The sequence below is a fragment of the Astatotilapia calliptera genome, chromosome 18 (assembly GCF_900246225.1).
Source record: "Astatotilapia calliptera chromosome 18, fAstCal1.2, whole genome shotgun sequence".
Classification (NCBI taxonomy): domain Eukaryota; kingdom Metazoa; phylum Chordata; class Actinopteri; order Cichliformes; family Cichlidae; genus Astatotilapia; species Astatotilapia calliptera.
In genome coordinates, this window is record NC_039319.1 from 24,347,360 (window position 1) to 24,365,283 (window position 17,924).

Genomic DNA, 17,924 nt, shown 5'->3' on the forward strand with positions numbered 1-17,924 from the left:
GCGTGGGGTACATAAGTAAATGCCATTTGGTCCTCATTAAGTCTAAAAGCAACAACACATTTATGTTCCAAAGTAAATTTACTTGCAGGTATCCCCAGCAGCAGGATATTCAAAAGCAGCAAAAATGTGGGAAATACCCATAATGCAACACACAGTTAATATCAGATTGTTTACATACATGAAAAAGCACGTCACCCATCTCTTTTTATGCATACATATAATGTTTTAAGATATTTTAACACTGTGCAAAGATCTCTGTGAGTATTTTTTTTTCATACTTTTTGCCGCTGAAGACAGAAGAACTCTTGAATAAATACAAACAAATACAAACAAATGCCTCACATAATATCAGAAGCATTTTTCAAAATGCTTCGATTTTATTTTGAAGTTTAATCGCTTAACTGCATTTGTGCAGACAAACCCACAGAGCACATGTGAATCTTTCCGTGCTCTTTTGTCAACCACAATATATGTTCAGGCGTTGTGATGTGTTTGCGTGCATGTGCATGCATGTGCGTGCTGCATCTAGGTCCTCTTTAAGCAGAGGGGGTTCATCCTCCAGCAGTGACAGATGGTGTTGAAGAGTCGACAGCGGCAGGAGGCGCAGGGGTCGCAGCACAGCAGGTGAGGGGAGCAGCTTTCCATCAAGCGTCCGCAGCGACGCGCCGGAGTTACGAGGTTCGACTTGTGCTTCTAAAGCAATTCCAACAGAGACAGAATATGTGGAAAAAGCACGAGTCAGTGGAAGAAGTGGAAAAGTCTTTTAAATACATGTGAACTATTTGACCCCCCGACTCATGGCAGCTCTACAAAGCGTTTTAGTGTTGTTTCGGTTTTACAGCCATTAACTTCACTGTTATTACTAAACGATTTTTTTTAAATCAGCCTTTTGGCAAAAGCTTCAACAGTTTGTTTTGTTGTTATTTTTTAAATTTAGGCACAAGTCCTGTTTACTCTTTTAAGAAAAATCTCACTCACTGAAACACGTTTTGTTGCGAGAGTTCTGACAGGGACTATAAGAGGGAGTCAAATTCATCCTACATCATAGGACAACACATACAGTGCACTTGATCTAAAGTGGGCCAGACCACTTAAGATGGAAATTCACTTTTCTAACAATATGATAACATTTAATTACACATTCATTTTTTCCTGAATTTAGGCCCTTAACCCTGGAGAACCCATGGGGTCAAATTTAACCCTATAGGTTCTCCAGGGTTAAGTTTGACACCCATGGACTAGAAAGATCGAGCGTATTTCTTGCATAGTTGCTTTTCTTCTGTGACTTTAATGGTAAATCTTCTCACATACAAGGTCTTAAATAATCAGACCTCATCTTATCCTAAACACCTCATAGTACTGCATGTGTCATGGTCCTGAGTCTGACGACTCAGTGTTTTGTTTTTCCTAATATTCTATGTTCTTGTTTATTCTGATTATGTCTTTTGTTAAGGTTTGCCATTTGTTAGGTTTCTGTTCTGTGCCTGCCTGCTCCCACGTCTCTGTGTTCCCTCTGTCTGGCCTGCAGTAACGTATTCTTTACTCTCTTGTTTTTAATCCTGTGTACCGCATTTACTCTAAAATCAACATTAAAGTAGCAAATCATTAAAAATGATTTTTAGCATCTTAATAGGTTCCACATGGAGCAATGCAAGGAGAATGTAGGCTTACAGCGTGTTTATTCAATAGCAAAAATATAAACTCCTTAATCCACAAGAGGCAGGCAAGTCCAAACATATATATCTGATTTTCAAGGCGTGGGGTACATAAGTAAATGCCATTTGGTCCTCATTAAGTCTAAAAGCAACAACACATTTATGTTCCAAAGTAAATTTACTTGCAGGTATCCCCAGCAGCAAGATATTCAAAAGCAGCAAAAATGTGGGAAATACCCATAATGCAACACACAGTTAATATCAGATTGTCTACATACATGAAAAAGCACATCACCCATCTCTTTTTATGCATACATATAATGTTTTAAGATATTTTAACACTGTGCAAAGATTTCTGTGAGTATTTTTTTTCCGCTGAAGACAGAAGAACTCTTGAATAAATACAAACAAATACAAACAAATGCCTCACATAATATCAGAAGCATTTTTCAAAATGCTTCGATTTTATTTTGAAGTTTAATCGCTTAACCGCATTTGTGCAGACAAACCCACAGAGCACATGTGAATCTTTCCGTGCTCTTTTGTCAACCACAATATATGTTCAGGCGTTGTGATGTGTTTGCGTGCATGTGCATGCATGTGCGTGCTGCATCTAGGTCCTCTTTAAGCAGAGGGGGTTCATCCTCCAGCAGTGACAGATGGTGTTGAAGAGTCGACAGCGGCAGGAGGCGCAGGGGTCGCAGCACAGCAGGTGAGGGGAGCAGCTTTCCATCAAGCGTCCGCAGCGACGCGCCGGAGTTACGAGGTTCGACTTGTGCTTCTAAAGCAATTCCAACAGAGACAGAATATGTGGAAAAAGCACGAGTCAGTGGAAGAAGTGGAAAAGTCTTTTAAACACATGTGAACTATTTGACCCCCCGACTCATGGCAGCTCTACAAAGCGTTTTAGTGTTGTTTCGGTTTTACAGCCATTAACTTCACTGTTATTACTAAACGATTTTTTTTAAATCAGCCTTTTGGCAAAAGCTTCAACAGTTTGTTTTGTTGTTATTTTTTAAATTTAGGCACAAGTCCTGTTTACTCTTTTAAGAAAAATCTCACTCACTGAAACACGTTTTGTTGCGAGAGTTCTGACAGGGACTATAAGAGGGAGTCAAATTCATCCTACATCATAGGACAACACATACAGTGCACTTGATCTAAAGTGGGCCAGACCACTTAAGATGGAAATTCACCTTTCTAACAATATGATAACATTTAATTACACATTTATTCTTTCCTGAATTTAGGCCCTTAAGTTTGACACCCATGGACTAGAAAGATCGAGCGTATTTCTTGCATAGTTGCTTTTCTTCTGTGATCTTCTCACATACAAGGTCTTAAATAATCAGACCTCATCTTATCCTAAAGACCTCATAGTACTGTATGTGTCAATTCAATTCAATTCAATTCAATTTTATTTATATAGCGCCAAATCACAACAAAAGTCGCCTCAAGGCGCTTCATAGATACAGAGAAAAACCCAACAATCATATGACCCCCTATGAGAAAGCACTTTGGCGACAGTGGGAAGGAAAAACTCCCTTTTAACAGGAAGAAACCTCCGGCAGAACCAGGCTCAGGTAGGGGCGGGGCCATCTGCTGCGACCGGTTGGGGTGAGAGAAGGAAGTCAGGATAAAAGACATGCTGTGGAAGAGAGACAGAGATTAATGACAGATATAATTCAACGCAGAGAGGTCTGTTAACACATAGTGAGTGAGAAAGGTGACTGGATAAAGGATGAACTGAAGCTCCGCCATCACGTGATGTCACATGCTGCTGTTTCTGATGTCACTTCCAGAAAAAAAAAAAAGAAAAAAAAAAAAGAGAAAGGTGACTGGAAAGGAAAAACTCAATGCATCATGGGAATCCCCCGGCAGCCTACGTCTCTTGCAGCATAACTAAGGGAGGATTCAGGGTCACCTGGTCCAACCCTAACTATATGCTTTAGCAAAAAGGAAAGTTTTAAGCCTAATCTTAAAAGTAGAGATAGTGTCTGTCTCCTGAATCCAAACTGGAAGCTAGTTCCACAGAAGAGGGGCCTGAAAACTGAAGGCTCTGCCTCCCATTCTACTTTTAAATACTCTAGGAACAACAAGTAGGCCTGCAGAGCGAGAGCGAAGTGCTCTAATAGGGTGATATGGTACTACAAGGTCCTTATGATAAGATGGGGCCTGATTATTTAAGACCTTGTATGTGAGGAGCAGGATTTTGAATTCAATTCTGGATTTAACAGGAAGCCAATGAAGGGAAGCCAAAACAGGAGAAATATGCTCTCTTTCTAGTCCATGTCAGGACTCTTGCTGCAGCATTTTGGATTAGCTGAAGGCTTTTCAGCGAGTTTTTAGGACATCCTGATAATAATGAATTACAGTCGTCCAGCCTGGAAGTAATAAATGCATGAACTAGTTTTTCAGCGTCACTCTGAGACTGGATATTTCTAACCTTAGAGATGTTGCGCAAATGGAAGAAAGCAGTCTTACATATTTGTTTAATATGTGCATTGAAGGACATGTCCTGGTCAAAAATGACTCCAAGGTTCCTCACAGCGTTACTGGAGGCCAAGGTAATGCCATCCAGAGTAAGAATCTGCTTAGATACCATATTTCTAAGATTTTCAGGGCCGAGTACAATAACCTCAGTTTTATCTGAATTCAGAAGCAGAAAGTTAGCGGCCATCCAGGTCTTTATGTCTTTAAGACATTCCTGCAGTTTAACTAATTGGTGTGTGTTATCTGGCTTCATGGACAGATAGAGCTGGGTGTCATCTGCATAGCAGTGAAAATGTATGCTATGTCTTCTAATGATGCTGCCTAAGAGAAGCATGTATAGTGTAAACAGAATTGGTCCCAGCACTGAACCCTGTGGAACTCCATAATTAACCTCAGTGTGTGAAGAGGACTCTCCATTTACCGTACATGAACAAATTGGAGTCTATTAGATAGATATGATACAAACCACTGCGGTGCAGTACCTGTAATACCTACAGCATGTTCTAATCGCTCTAATAGGATATTATGGTCAACAGTATCGAACGCTGCACTGAGGTCTAGCAGGACAAGCACAGAGATGAGTCCACTGTCAGAGGCCATAAGAAGATCATTTGTAACCGTCACTAAAGCTGTTTCTGTGCTGTGATGAGCTCTAAAACCTGACTGAAACTCTTCAAAGAAGCCATTCCTCTGCAGATGATCAGTTATCTGTTTGACAACTACTCTTTCAAGGATTTTTGATATGAAAGGAAGGTTGGAGATTGGCCTATAATTAGCTAAGACTGCTGGGTCTAGCTCATGGTTCTGAGTCTGACGACTCAGTGTTTTGTGTTTCCTTATAATATTCTATGTTCTTGTTTATTCTGATTATGTCTTTTGTTAAAGTTTGCCATTTGTTAGGTTTCTGTTCTGTGCCTGCCTGCCTGCTCCCACTTCTCTGTGTTCCCTCTGTCTGTCCATGGTGTCACAGTGTCTGCTCGTGAATCTGTCTGTTAAGTTCAGTGTCTTGTCCGGTTCTCTGTGTCTGTGAGTTTCCTGTTTTATTCTGAAGGTCGGTGTCTCATGTGAGTGTTCTCAGCCTGACGTCTGTGTCTCGTCAGCCCTGATTTCTCCCAGGTGTGTTCCCCTCCTGTCTCCCATCCCATGATTACTCCTGTGAGTATTTAAGCCCTGTGTGTTCTCCTGCCTGTTGCTGGTTTGTCTGTGTCTCCCTGCGGGTCTGTTTTTGTCTCTAGGTTTCAGGTTTGTTATATTCTTAGTTTTCCCAGTTTAGGCTTTGTCAGTTCTGTTCTCGCCACCCTCGCCTTTTGTTGTATGTCATCCTCCTCAATAAAAGCCCACACATCAGTAGTGCCTGCATCTTGGGTCCTTTAATAATTCCCACATGGTTTGCTGTGCTGACAGTATGTTTACTGTTGCTTTACTGATGGTTCCTAGGATATTTAAAAGTAAGGGAGGGTGAGCCTTCATCTTCAAGACTCCTCTTCTATGAACCAGCTCCCAGTTTGTGGAGACAGACACTGTCTCTACTTTGAAGATTAGAGTAAGCGCTTTCCTTTTTGATAAAGCTTATAGTTATGGCTGGATCAGGTCACCCTAAATCCTCACTTAGTTATGCTACAAAAGGTCTAGACTGCTGCAGGCTCCATGATGCACTGTGCGCTTCTTCTTGATTCACCTTGTTTCACTCACTATGTGTTTATACACCAGTCTGCATTTAATGATTTGTTATTATTAATCTCTGGCTCTTGTCCACAGTGGGTCATTTGCCCTGTCTCCATCCCTTCACCCTCAGTCAGTCACTGCAGATGACCACTGTGCCATCCTCTACAAATTATTTCTCATGCTGTAATTCATTCATAAGTGTCCTCTTTCTACAGTTTTCTTAATACTGGGTCGTTTAGATACCTGATTTATAATTATGTGGCACAAAAAACTGTGAAAGTCATGTGACTCAATCCGAGTCTTATAAGACAAAAAGCAGTTGTAAAAAAAAAACAACTAACGCAGGTTGATGCACTTTCCACAATTGCCAGAGCAAAGCTGTTTAACTGTCCACCCTTTTCTCCAGCCTCTCACCCCACCCGTAAAACCCAGTTTTATCCGTCCATAAAAACCACACATTTTTTTCCAGTTCATTTCAACCAAGTAGAAATAAGACTTCTGAGCCCTCGTTACGCTACATCAACAGCGTGGTATTCCTAACGGGTAGCTCCAAAAAACAATGTCCACTTTTTTGTGGTTGTCTAATTAATCTACAAAAATTTCAAAACAGACGATGAAAGCAGGACTTAAACTTCAAGTGACTCGTTGACAGCCGGGATAAGCTCAACACAGGAATTTATTATGAATGAATCAAAACTTTTTTGTTAATGAACGTAAATGTGACACATGCAAGTCATTTGGTTCTCCGTTTCTTTTTCATCTGGTTTGGAACTCCACGAACACAAAAGTATTTAAACAGCTGGTAAATTTCATCTGAGTTTCCTGATCTTTCTCTCATCATCCTCTTACACAGACACTTCCTCCTCTGCCTTTCTTGTTGCCATCAATTGTTGGTGTCAGTCTCTATCTCACCCGTGAGCTAACTTTCATGCTAAAACACAGTCTCAAGAGCTAAAACAGCTAAAAGTTAAAGAGCTCCTTGATTGTTAGGCTGATGTGAAAACACTGATCTGAGCACATTTCAAACTTTGCATAGATAATTGTTCGGTTTCACTGGAGGTTTTCTGCATGGAGTTTTCAAGAGATAGCTTGAAGATTGATTTGTTTGTATTGTTTTAACAAAATGGTTTCAAGAAATATGTCTTAGCAATATAAAAAACTACAACAAGTGAGTTCACGACACTGAGGGCAGGATTAAGGTCACACTGAATTTCTATCATCACTGTTAAATTATTGTGATGTGCTACGTTTTCATTGGTGGGAAATTTGATCCTTGTGGAAAACTGGGTTGTGTTGCTGTCACCACATTTTGCTGCATGTCACATGTGTTCACTGCTGTCTGGCGTTTTCCTGCCAATGGAAAGCAAGCAGCAAATTTTCAAATCCAATAAACAGGATTATAAATTCGCCTCACAATAAAAAAAATTGCCTAACAAACCGAAAAAGGCATTTTCAGGAACATCTTTACAAAGACTAAGGGCGTGTCACTGAAACATGTCAGCAACTACCTCTGAATACTTTTAAAAGGAGCAATTTTAGTGTTACTACTAAATCAGTGAGTTTATGACAAATAGAGTCGACAGTAAAAACTTACGGGAGTGACACTTTGGCGTGGTGGAGAAATCTTTTGCCTTGCAAACAGCCGCCTATTCTTCGCTTGGCTCCAAACTGGGAATGGAAATAAAAGCAGAGTCAAAAGATCAATTCAGTGTTTCAACAATGCAGCCCCTTGTGCACAATACATGATTAAAAATTGTAAATATGTACAATAGTAAATATTTTAAGACTCTAATACTAAATACTACAAGAATCGGCCCTTAGATTATGAAATAAGGAGACCAGGATCTCCTGTTGGAGGGAGTGTCTGGGCACCAGCCATGGTTAACCAACAGCGAGAGCAGAGTTGAAGCCACACAGGAGGGGGAGGGGTTAAAGCTGACAGCTGGCAAAGTCGGAGAACTTGGAGCACGGGCTTGTTTTACAGTAACTGGGGTCCAGAGCAGGAAATTTATACAATATGCATATTTTTCCTCAAAACAAGCCAAAGAAAACCCAGCTTTACTGACTAGAAAATGTGGGCATCATATTTGTGGAGGGCTTTAAAAACAATAATACGTTTTATTCAATTGTATTATAGTCTGTGCTTGCATGGATGCAAGGAAAAAAAAGGTTATTTTTGCTAATGTTTTTTTATATGCATCATTAAGTAAATACTAAAAAGGTTTTCTCAAAGTCTGCTCATTTGTTGTCTTTGAGATCTCCATCGTCTTTTCTTTCTGGATCATCTATAGTCTAGTAGGAGGAAAGATTTATGACTGATCAGCTGAACATCTACAACTCCTTTTCCTCAGCAGGGGAGTTTCTGTCAATCGTGACTGATTTTTTCTTCTTGGCTGTGAAGCAAGAGAAAATTTTTACACATTTAGAGCTAAATCATTTATTTTGCTTTATACTTGTAAGAAGTCCAGTCAAAACAGCACAGCAGGTTTCTTTTCTTCCTCCAAATTATTTTGCCATGCCAAGCCTACAAATGGACATAAAATGGCCTGCATTTGTATAGCGCTTTACTCAGTCCCTAAGGACCCCAAAGCGCTTTACACTACATTCAGTCATTCACACACACATTCACACACTGGCAATGGCAAGCTACATTATAGCCACAGCTGCCCTGGGGCGCACTGACAAAGAGATGTTTGCTTTAAAGCGTGTTGGTATGTGATACGCATCCAAGACTCCAAGACACTGAGGTGTTTTGTTTTGGGGATTTTTTTCACAGACAGAAATGGCAGAGAAGGTAGCCAACGTTCCACTGGAAATCAGAATTATTTGACTCTCGGCCAGCCTGGACATTCTTTTGATCATAATCGAAACAACGTTTTCAAACCACTCACCTCACATACTGGCACCAGCAACACACTCACCCTCCCATACCGGATGCTGCAGAAGTTCAACAAATCAAAAAGCCTCTCTTTTGGCTATGACTTCTTTCCTTCTGCCCCGTGACTGATAGCTGCAGCACCTTTTCTTACCATCCAGCACAACACAGATATAGTCTAAACATCTGCTCAAAAATAAAAATCGCCCCAAGGTGTTGTGCTGGATGGTAAGAAAAGGTGCAGCGCAACACCTTGGGGCGATTTTCTTTTTTTGACCAGATGTTTAGACTATATCAGCCACATTTGTGGAAAACGCCCTTTCTTGTGCCTCCTGCTGTTCCCGAGGTTCTCGTGTGCACCCTGATCTTATCTTTATTTTACTACGCTATCTGAAATTGTCTTGTCCCCATCAATCTTCTGCAGGAAAATATGATGAACTCTCATCTCCCATGTCCTCTCTGTGCTTACATTTGAAATGTTTCCCTCACTCCTGCTTTCTCATGAAAATCAGATGGTTGGTTTTCCGTGTAGCTCAATCATATTTAGCTCACTTTTCCAGCCTCTTTTAAATGTTAATAGAGCAATTGGCTGCTAAAGCCAAGTGTTTTCCCCACTTGATTATAAGATATCCACACACTGAGTGATCACATTTGTAACTGTGGTTTAGACTGTATGTCAAAAGGTGATGCTGTGTTGGTGTAGCATCTGTCATATTGCTGTTTAAAAGCAAGAATTCTAAATCAAGCTGTAAATACTTTCAATTGTATCACAATCATTTTGAGGTTAGGGGCCCTAAATATGCATTTTTCTATTAACAGTACATGCAAACAGGAAACTTTCAGCTGCTCCAAATGGAAATACAATTTTTTAACACTTGATTTGGCAGAGACTTCACACCAGACCTTCCTCACATAGTCATTCATCTGGGCTTGAGAACAGAAGGAGTAGACAAGCTGAAAAGGCCAGAGGTGGGACCAAGTCATTGTTTTGCAAGTCTCAAGTAAGTCTCAAGTCTTTATCCTCAAGTCTCAAGTCAAGTCTCAAGTAATGTCAGGCAAGTCAGAGTCGAGTCTCAAGTCACTGGTGTAAAAGTCCAAGTAAAGTCACAAGTCTGAAACTTTGAATTTCAAGTCCTTTCGAGTCTTTAAAAAAAACCGAAAAAATAATGTTGCAGTTATGCTAAATGTAAATATTAGACCATCTAATTTTAAAATCTGTGTTTTTCTCAACACATACAAAATAGTGAACTTAGAAAATATACACAAATTGTGAAATTGCACCTCTTTAAAATGCAGCTCAATTAAACCTAGCTCCAAGAATAATTTTCACCGACAGTTCTGAGATACGCTGCATGTTATTCTTGGATGCGGTTGTAGGACCAGCTTTAAAATCGCATGACAAAAATATCATACACATTAAAAAAAACTGTATCACCAACGTAGCCTGGAAAACATTTGCTAGTTAGATGAAGTCAGCTATCTCATTGTAGCACATTTATATGCATATTTATAATTATACGGTTCTTGGAGTGAGTGCATACACTCATGAAGTTTAGTAACTTCCGGTCACTGCAACAAGCCCAGGTACAGTTTACCGACGGATGGGTACAGGACCTTGAAACGCACCGTGTAGAACGAAAGACCATCGTACGTATCATAAGTTTACCAGTCTCACAAATCGTCTTCATAAATACTCATTCGTTAACCGTTTATTAATAGGACCTTTGAGCTCAACGGTAATTAATTAGTAGTGGAAATAATTTCTGGTACCCATCACAGAAATGTAGCAGTGACAATAATATTGTATGCTGTAATCGTACTGGGCAATTAGTGATACAAAAAACCTGTTTTATCCTGTGAATAAAAGTATATGTTTTTGTCAATGTACCATAATAACAGAGGCGAAACGCAATATTGTGTCAGGACAATTTACTATTTATGCACAATAAACACAGGAGCATAGCGCGACAATTTCTGTTCAGCGCCAGACTTGCTTGTAACCTATATCACCAATTATGTTATGAAAATGACGTATTAACTACTAAAAAACACTGACCTTCGTGTAAATGCTTGAGCAGACTAGCCTGTTAGCTGGAGTGTTCTGGGACGTTATATTTGACCTTTGAATGGCTGCAATCCAGTCCATCCGTCGCGTCTTTGTTACTTCGGAAACATGGCTCGAACAATTTCTCTTCAACGACGTAATCCGATAACAACCGATCTCTTTACCCGTCGGCTTCCCGTGGCTGTCATGCGACCGGCTATTGCAGTTAATAATACAACAGCTTCTTGACATTTTTGTGTTTCTTTTTATCGCTGTGTGACTGATTTCAATTGAAAGCCTGCGTGCGCTAGTACCGCTTGCCACGAATTCCCAGAATCCTTTGCGGTTCTACCCGTGAATGACGTCACATTTTCAATCTCTATATAATATGCATGTTAAATTTTATATTTGGGGTAAAATATCAAGTCTTTTCAAGTAAACCGGTTCAAGTCCAATTCAAGTCCCAAGTCATTGGTGTAAAAGTCCAAGTCAAGTCACAAGTCTTAGAACATTTTTTCAAGTCAAGTCTAAAGTCATAAAATTAATGACTCGAGTCTGACTCGAGTCCAAGTCATGTGACTCGAGTCCACACCTCTGGAAAAGGCTGCATATGATGGGGCGATCGTGGCTCAAGAGTTGGGAGTTCACCTTGTAATCAGAAGGTTGCCGGTTCGAGCCCCGGCTTGGACAGTCTTGGTCGTTGTGTCCTTGGGCAAGACACCTCACCCGTTGCCTACTGGTGGTGGTCAGAGGGCCCGGTGGCGCCAGTGTCCGGCAGCCTCGCCTCTGTCAGTGCGCCCCAGGGTGGCTGTGGCTACAATGTAGCTTGCCATCACCAGTGTGTGAATGGGTGGATGACTGGATATGTAAAGCGCTTTGGGGTCCTTAGGGACTAGTAAAAGCGCTATATAGATACAGGCCATTTACCATATGCATCATCTCGCATGCGAGGTGATGCATATGCATTTTAGCATATGCATGTTAACGCATTTCCCTATTTTGATTCTGCAGAATCAAAATAGGGAAATGCGTTAACCCCTAGACTATGAGACCACAGTGCACAATGCACACAAACACTGTGGTTGAACTCATTACATGCTACCAGCATACACTGACACTCCAGAGCTGTTTCTCAAGGAAAAGGGTTAGCGTTAAACCATCTACTGTTGCAAATGATTATTGGAACCATTAATCATCATTTTATATGTGTAAATATTCAGCCCATTTTCCAGTGTTCCAGCTGCAAACTCTTATCATGCTGGAACATCAGAGGGAAGAAATACTGTCTTTAAAAAGAAATAAATAGCTATGATTTAAATGTGTCTCTGGTGTTTGGTATCTGGTTTTCCCCTGAAAAGCATCAGAATTGTTTTGTTCTAAGAAAAAATGTGAAGGGTGTTCTACTCCTTTCACATCACCAGAGCAAACGGGCTCTTAAAGGCATTGTACACTGTAAAACAAAATCTTAATATAAAAGTATTTTACTGTGTATTTTACAGTTTTGTATTGTTCTTCTAGAATATCATTAAATTCACATAAATAGACTGTGATTTCACATTTCAAATGTAAATTAACGTAAAATCACTGTAATCTAATAAAACATAATTTTCTTGTTTTTTAAATATTGTTAAAATACATTCACAAATGTATCATGATTTCACAAATATCTGTCCGTTATTTGAAAGATTGAACTGTTAAATTCAAATGTATGTAATGCTATGGAAAAATATATAAAATGATTCTTATAAACTTTTTTTAAATCAAATAATTATTATCATTGTTGTCATTTAGGGCGATCGCTCAAGAGTTGGCAGTTCGCCTTGTAATCAGAAGGTTGCAGGTTCGAGCCCCGGCTCGGACGCTCTCGGTCGTTGTGTCCTTGGGCAAGACACCTCACCTGCCACCTACTGGTGATAGCCAGAGTGGAACTGTAAGGCGCTTTGAGGGTCTCAAAGAGCCCTATATGAATGCAATCCATTATTATTTAAACCAACTGTTAACTGTATATTTCTGTACATTTAAGTATTATGATTTATATTGCCGCATTCATTGACCTTGTTTATAGGTAATTTCATTGTTTAATCACATTAAATTGTGCCTAATTTAATGTTTAAAAGCACTTGAAAAAGGCAAAATCCCATGTAAAATTAGGGCAACAAATTGTATTTTCATTACTGGAAATAACCGTATTTTTATGAGTAAGTTATTTTCTGATATTTTACGGTATTATTTTGGCGCCCCAGCTGCCGGAATATTACTGTTTTTTTAAGATGTTTTTTCTAACAGTGTAGAGGTGTCTGAGGCTCTGACCTCACTGTGTCACAACTGTTATGGTTTTATTTAGTTCGTTTTATTAATCCGCCCCGTGAAACTTCAACAGTTCTCCACCAGCATGACTGGATAATGTTTTTTCACATGATCAGCTCACCTAATAAACATAATATACTACTACCACACTACGTGGACCACTGCAGGGATGCTTCTCCAATAATAATCCGCAGACATTTAAAACACTTGAGATCACTTTGTTGTTGCATTACAATGAAGAAAGCAACGGCAGCTTCTTGAAGAGCAAAATACAATTATTGTTTATATTCTCAAGTTATATTGAAAATGGTGAAAAAAACTATTTTTTGACTATATTACAGGTGAGCTTGTCTCTACAGACAGAAGCCAGACTTAGACAAACCTGGTGGACATTGTTTGTCATTTAATGCCCAAAGCTCAGAATTAATCTCAGATCATTCCATCTTCATTTTAATTTGGTTGCTTTTTTAAATTTGAAAACACAATGATAAATTTACAAAATGTGACAAATATGTGACATATACCCCCCCCCCCCCCATAACGATTGTAAACCAATGCTATGCATTAACAATGCTGAAATAAATCCTGCTGTTATCAAAGCTTTAGCGTGTGTGCTGCCTGGACTGGGAGTTCGTTAAGTTTTACTATTTTCGGGTCGTAAAGGAGATCCCTCCTCTCAGATGGATTTAGTTATGTAATTATTTATTTAATTATTGGGGGGTTTTTAATGATTTTTTTAGTCTGCTTAGAATAACGCATCTGTTTATACTAAGTGCTCAGTCCTCAGACACACAGACCCACAGACCCTCATCACTCTGTGTCATTATCTATCCAGCACTGTAAGCAGCGGTATTGTCGGTGAGGCTCCAGCCTCACGACTCTTTTTAATAATAATAATCATAAATAAATAAAAACTACATCAAATCAGGTTTGTGCTCATCGATCCTTACCTGTCACATTCTCCCTTTTCCGCACATCCTTCTTGGTGTCCTCTGCCCAGGACATCGGCAAGGCAAGCAGGAAGAAGCACAACAAGTGTTTGCCGGTGATCTTCCTCATGATGATGATGAGATCTGTTGATGACAATGGTGCAAAAAAACAACAACAACAACAACAAAAACAATCAGTCTAACGTTTAGAAGATAAATATCGGACTTTAAGGGGCTAAAGGAGGAGAAATCTGTGAGTGACGTACGCCTTGGCTGGTTGGTTCCCTCAGGTTTCTCTCTGGCTGTGAAAGAGGAGGTGGTCTGCGAACGAGGACTGAAACACGCACTCGCGACGTGATGGGCTCGATGCATAGCAGAATCTGGTTGAAGACCAGTCAGTCTACACTGAGAAATTACGGGAGAAATTACTAAATTGAAAAATACAGGGGCGGATTTATTGGTCTTGTGGAGCCCCAAAGCAACCCCCCCCCCCCCCTCCCCACCACCACCACCACTAAATAGGTTATGATCTTCACAGGTGTATTTTCTCACCCTTGCAGACACAGACTTGGAGCAGACAGTGTTGAAATACAACAAATAACAAGAAACTACACTTGCTTTGTGGTATTGCACAGTCCATACAAAGAATCAAACATAAAGGAATATTTAGCTTTGCATGATTATGATGGTGCAAAACAAACCCAATTTTGCAATCTGCACTTATGTATTTATTATTCAGTATAACAGAAACCTTTTCTTTTTAAATGCTAATTTAGAAAAAAATTGTGCCTTAGAGGACAACTTTGGACTTCAGGAGTGCAAATTCTGCGGTTGTATTATAGCCTCACTCCCTCCTGCACAGCTGCTTTGTGTACATCTGCTGGCCTGCATTCAAACAGAAGCCTAACTGGTGGGTGGACTCAGGGTCCTTACATCAATGGGGTGAAATTGTTGCATTTACAATACTCTGGGTGGATGGGAATTGCTGGATTATGTGAACATAAATATATATATATGTATACATATTTTGGCTCCCCATCACAGAGAGTGCTCCCTGCATCTGTGGTTTTCACTGGAAACAGTTGAATATGTATTCTTAGCGTATGCCGTGCCACTTCAGTATGGTTTCCTCGTGTGCTCTATGTTAAAATGGTGATATTCCGTTAGAGAAACCTGGAAATTATATTAAAGAATGGTCTAGATTTTTTTTTTCCAACGGAGCCCCTGCTTTGCTGTTGGCATTGCAAAAATATTCACTAAACATTAGCATCTGCACGGCAAGAACAACAGCTTCTTTTTTTTAAAACCACACTGATGCTGGATTTCAAACTTGCCCTGAGGGCCCCAGATCCTGTGGTTTTCATGTGTTACTGTTAGTTTGTGGTAAGTGGAGGATTTTTATTTTTATTTTTTTTAAATTTTATTATTTTTTCATGTTTGTGGAAGTGGAATAAAAACTGAGAAGAACTTCATAGAGGCCCTGCTTTTGTACCTAATCCCTTGGCCCAGAGACAACCTGTGTCAAAAACAATTTTTGAAACATTTATTCTTTGAGATTAAGTCGTGCTTTCTGGGAACATATTTCTAAATAGTTTTGCTTAATCAAATTACCTGAAGATAACACAGCAAACCAGGAGCATGGTGGGCTTCCAAAGTACAAAAACTCATTGTCTTGGGGTCTTTTGGCAAAATATGCCATGTATAGTAACTTAAAGGCACATTAGGATTTACCCAAATAATAAAAAGAGTGTGGGAACATAAACACGGGTCAGCAGCAGCCCACCTCATTGGGATTCTCACATAAAACCTTAGAATCCAACTCATTTCTGAACTGCTGAAAGAAAAAAATATACCCATATATCAAAAGTCAGAAAGATTGAAAACCTCTCCAGTATAGCTGGTCTGTGTCTCGTGTATACAATATAAAGAGCCTTTCTGTCCCATCACGTTGACAAATAGCTTTAAGATTAAGATTAAGATCGACCGAAGCCTGTTTTTAATATGATATATGATATGATATGTAATACCAGAACGTTTTTGAGTCATTTGTGATGAAAGTGGATCAACTGTATAGAGTCAGTCATTTACAAATGGGAGTAATCACAGGGGGAAAGTGAAATTACTCCTTTTTTTGCATTTCTCATATATGTTTCACTTGTCTTGTTTTTCTTGTGGAGCGTGTGCCAAGTTTTTGATTCTACAAACAGATGTAGCGAGCAATAACCGGAGGTTTAACGTGATAAATGAATCTCTATGGTGTTCCATCGTCTCCTCATACACTGATGCACACGTGGCAGGTAAGTTTACAAAGTTTCTCTGTGCTCTGGCTTTGAATGCAGACTTCGAGTCACGCATTTCTGAGATAAACAAAAATAAGCTGCAGTTCTCTGTCAGGTAAATTTGAATTCCCTGCAATCCTGAATTGGATAAGAATTACTATCTAATATGATATTAATTACTACATCCAAAAATGTTGGGATGCTTTTTAAACTGCAAATAAAAACAGAATGCAATGATATGTAAATGCCATAAACCTGTATTTTATTTAAAATAAGACACAGAAAACATGTCAAATGGGTAAGCTGAGGAAGTTCCCAGATGTCCTTAAACATCTGGGAGCTCAGGAGAGCATCTGCTGGACTTCTGGCAGAGGAATGTTGTCTGATAGTTGTGTGATAGCTGCACAGCAGTCCTGGGTCTTCTTTACTGTATTTTCCATTTCATGGTGCTCCAAATGTTGTCAGTTGGTGAAATATCTGGATTGCAGGCAGCCAGTTCAGCACCTTCTACGGTGAAGTCGTGCTGTTGTAACAGATGCAGTTTAGCGTTGCCTTACTGAAATATGCAAGACCTTCCCTTCTGTATTGGAGCACATATTGCTCTAAAACCTGCATAAACTTCTCAGCACCGATGGTGCCTTTCCAGGTGTGCACACTATGATTTTCATAGGCACTAATGCACCTCAATACCATCAGAGATAAAGGCTGAAGACAAGTTGATAACAAATTTCAGATTTCAGTTTTCCAGGTTGCGTCAACCCATTTAAAGGAGCTTTGATGGCGATGTTACTGGATAGTTGTCACATTTGGCTTCTTTGCATTTTAGAGCTTTAACCTGTATTTATGGATGCCCCTGTGGGCTGTGTTCACAGACAGAGATTTCTGGAAGTGTTCCTGCTGTGATTTCCCTGTTATTACTGAAGTGCTCTCTGAGCCCAAACATCACGGGCATCCAATATTTCACCCGTGTCCCTTGCACACAGAGATTTCTCCAGATTATCTGAACATTTTGACAATATTATGCTCTGTAGATGAGATTATTGCTGTCTTTACAAATGTACATTGAGGAACATCATCGTGGTAAACTTCTGCACATTTTTACTTCTGAGAAGCTCTGCCTCTCTAAGATGCTCTTTTTATACCCAGTCATGTTACTGACCTGCTGTCAGTTAACTTGCATAGTTACATAATATTCCTCAACGCCTCTTTTTAGCAGCACTTACTTTTCCAGCTTTTTCCCAACTTTTTTGGACGTGTTGCTGACATCACAGTCAAAATAAGCATTTTTTCATGAAATAGTGAAACATCTCAGTTTAAACATTTAACATGGTTTCTGGTTCTATTGTTCTATTTAGTTCTGTTTTCTATCTGAAAACTGTTGTATTTGGTTTTAATTGACATTTTATACAACATCCCAACCTTTTTAGAAATGGAGTTGTATATAACTCTCACTGCAAGTGGCCATTTCTTACAAGTGTAGTGAGACAGTCAAGGCCAAGATTTGATTTGGCTGCTTGTAATAGGCATCTTTAAAAAGAGCGGTCAAAGTTTAATTCAATTTAACTTTTATTTAAGTCTGGATGAGCTGTTTTCTTCTATACATGCTTTATAATAATATAATGATAATATCTTAAAAACTCAACTCAATGAAGTAAATACTAAGAGGAAAAATTAATC

General features: G+C 39.4%; 1 protein-coding gene across 1 annotated transcript; it reads right to left on the reverse strand.

Annotated features, from left to right (window-relative positions):
• Positions 1-1,662: 1,662 nt before the first annotated feature.
• On the reverse strand, positions 1,663-14,357 carry asip2b (agouti signaling protein, nonagouti homolog (mouse) 2b). Its single transcript, XM_026149844.1, has 4 exons — positions 14,235-14,357; positions 13,990-14,112; positions 7,408-7,481; positions 1,663-2,436 (listed from the first exon to the last, which is right to left on the reverse strand). The coding sequence occupies exons 1-4, from the start codon at positions 14,338-14,340 to the stop codon at positions 2,269-2,271; spliced, it is 471 nt and encodes a 156-aa protein (XP_026005629.1). The 5' UTR covers positions 14,341-14,357; the 3' UTR covers positions 1,663-2,268.
• Positions 14,358-17,924: the final 3,567 nt, after the last annotated feature.

Excerpts from the sequence above, each read along its gene's own strand:
- asip2b (XM_026149844.1), bottom strand. The coding sequence starts at position 14,340 with ATGCATCGAGCCCATCACGTCGCGAGTGCGTGTTTCAGTCCTCGTTCG. Across the intron at positions 14,113-14,234 it reads GGGAACCAACCAGCCAAGGC|ATCTCATCATCATCATGAGG; the intron begins GTACGTCACTCA and ends TGTCATCAACAG. Across the intron at positions 7,482-13,989 it reads GAAAAGGGAGAATGTGACAG|TTTGGAGCCAAGCGAAGAAT; the intron begins GTAAGGATCGAT and ends TTCCATTCCCAG.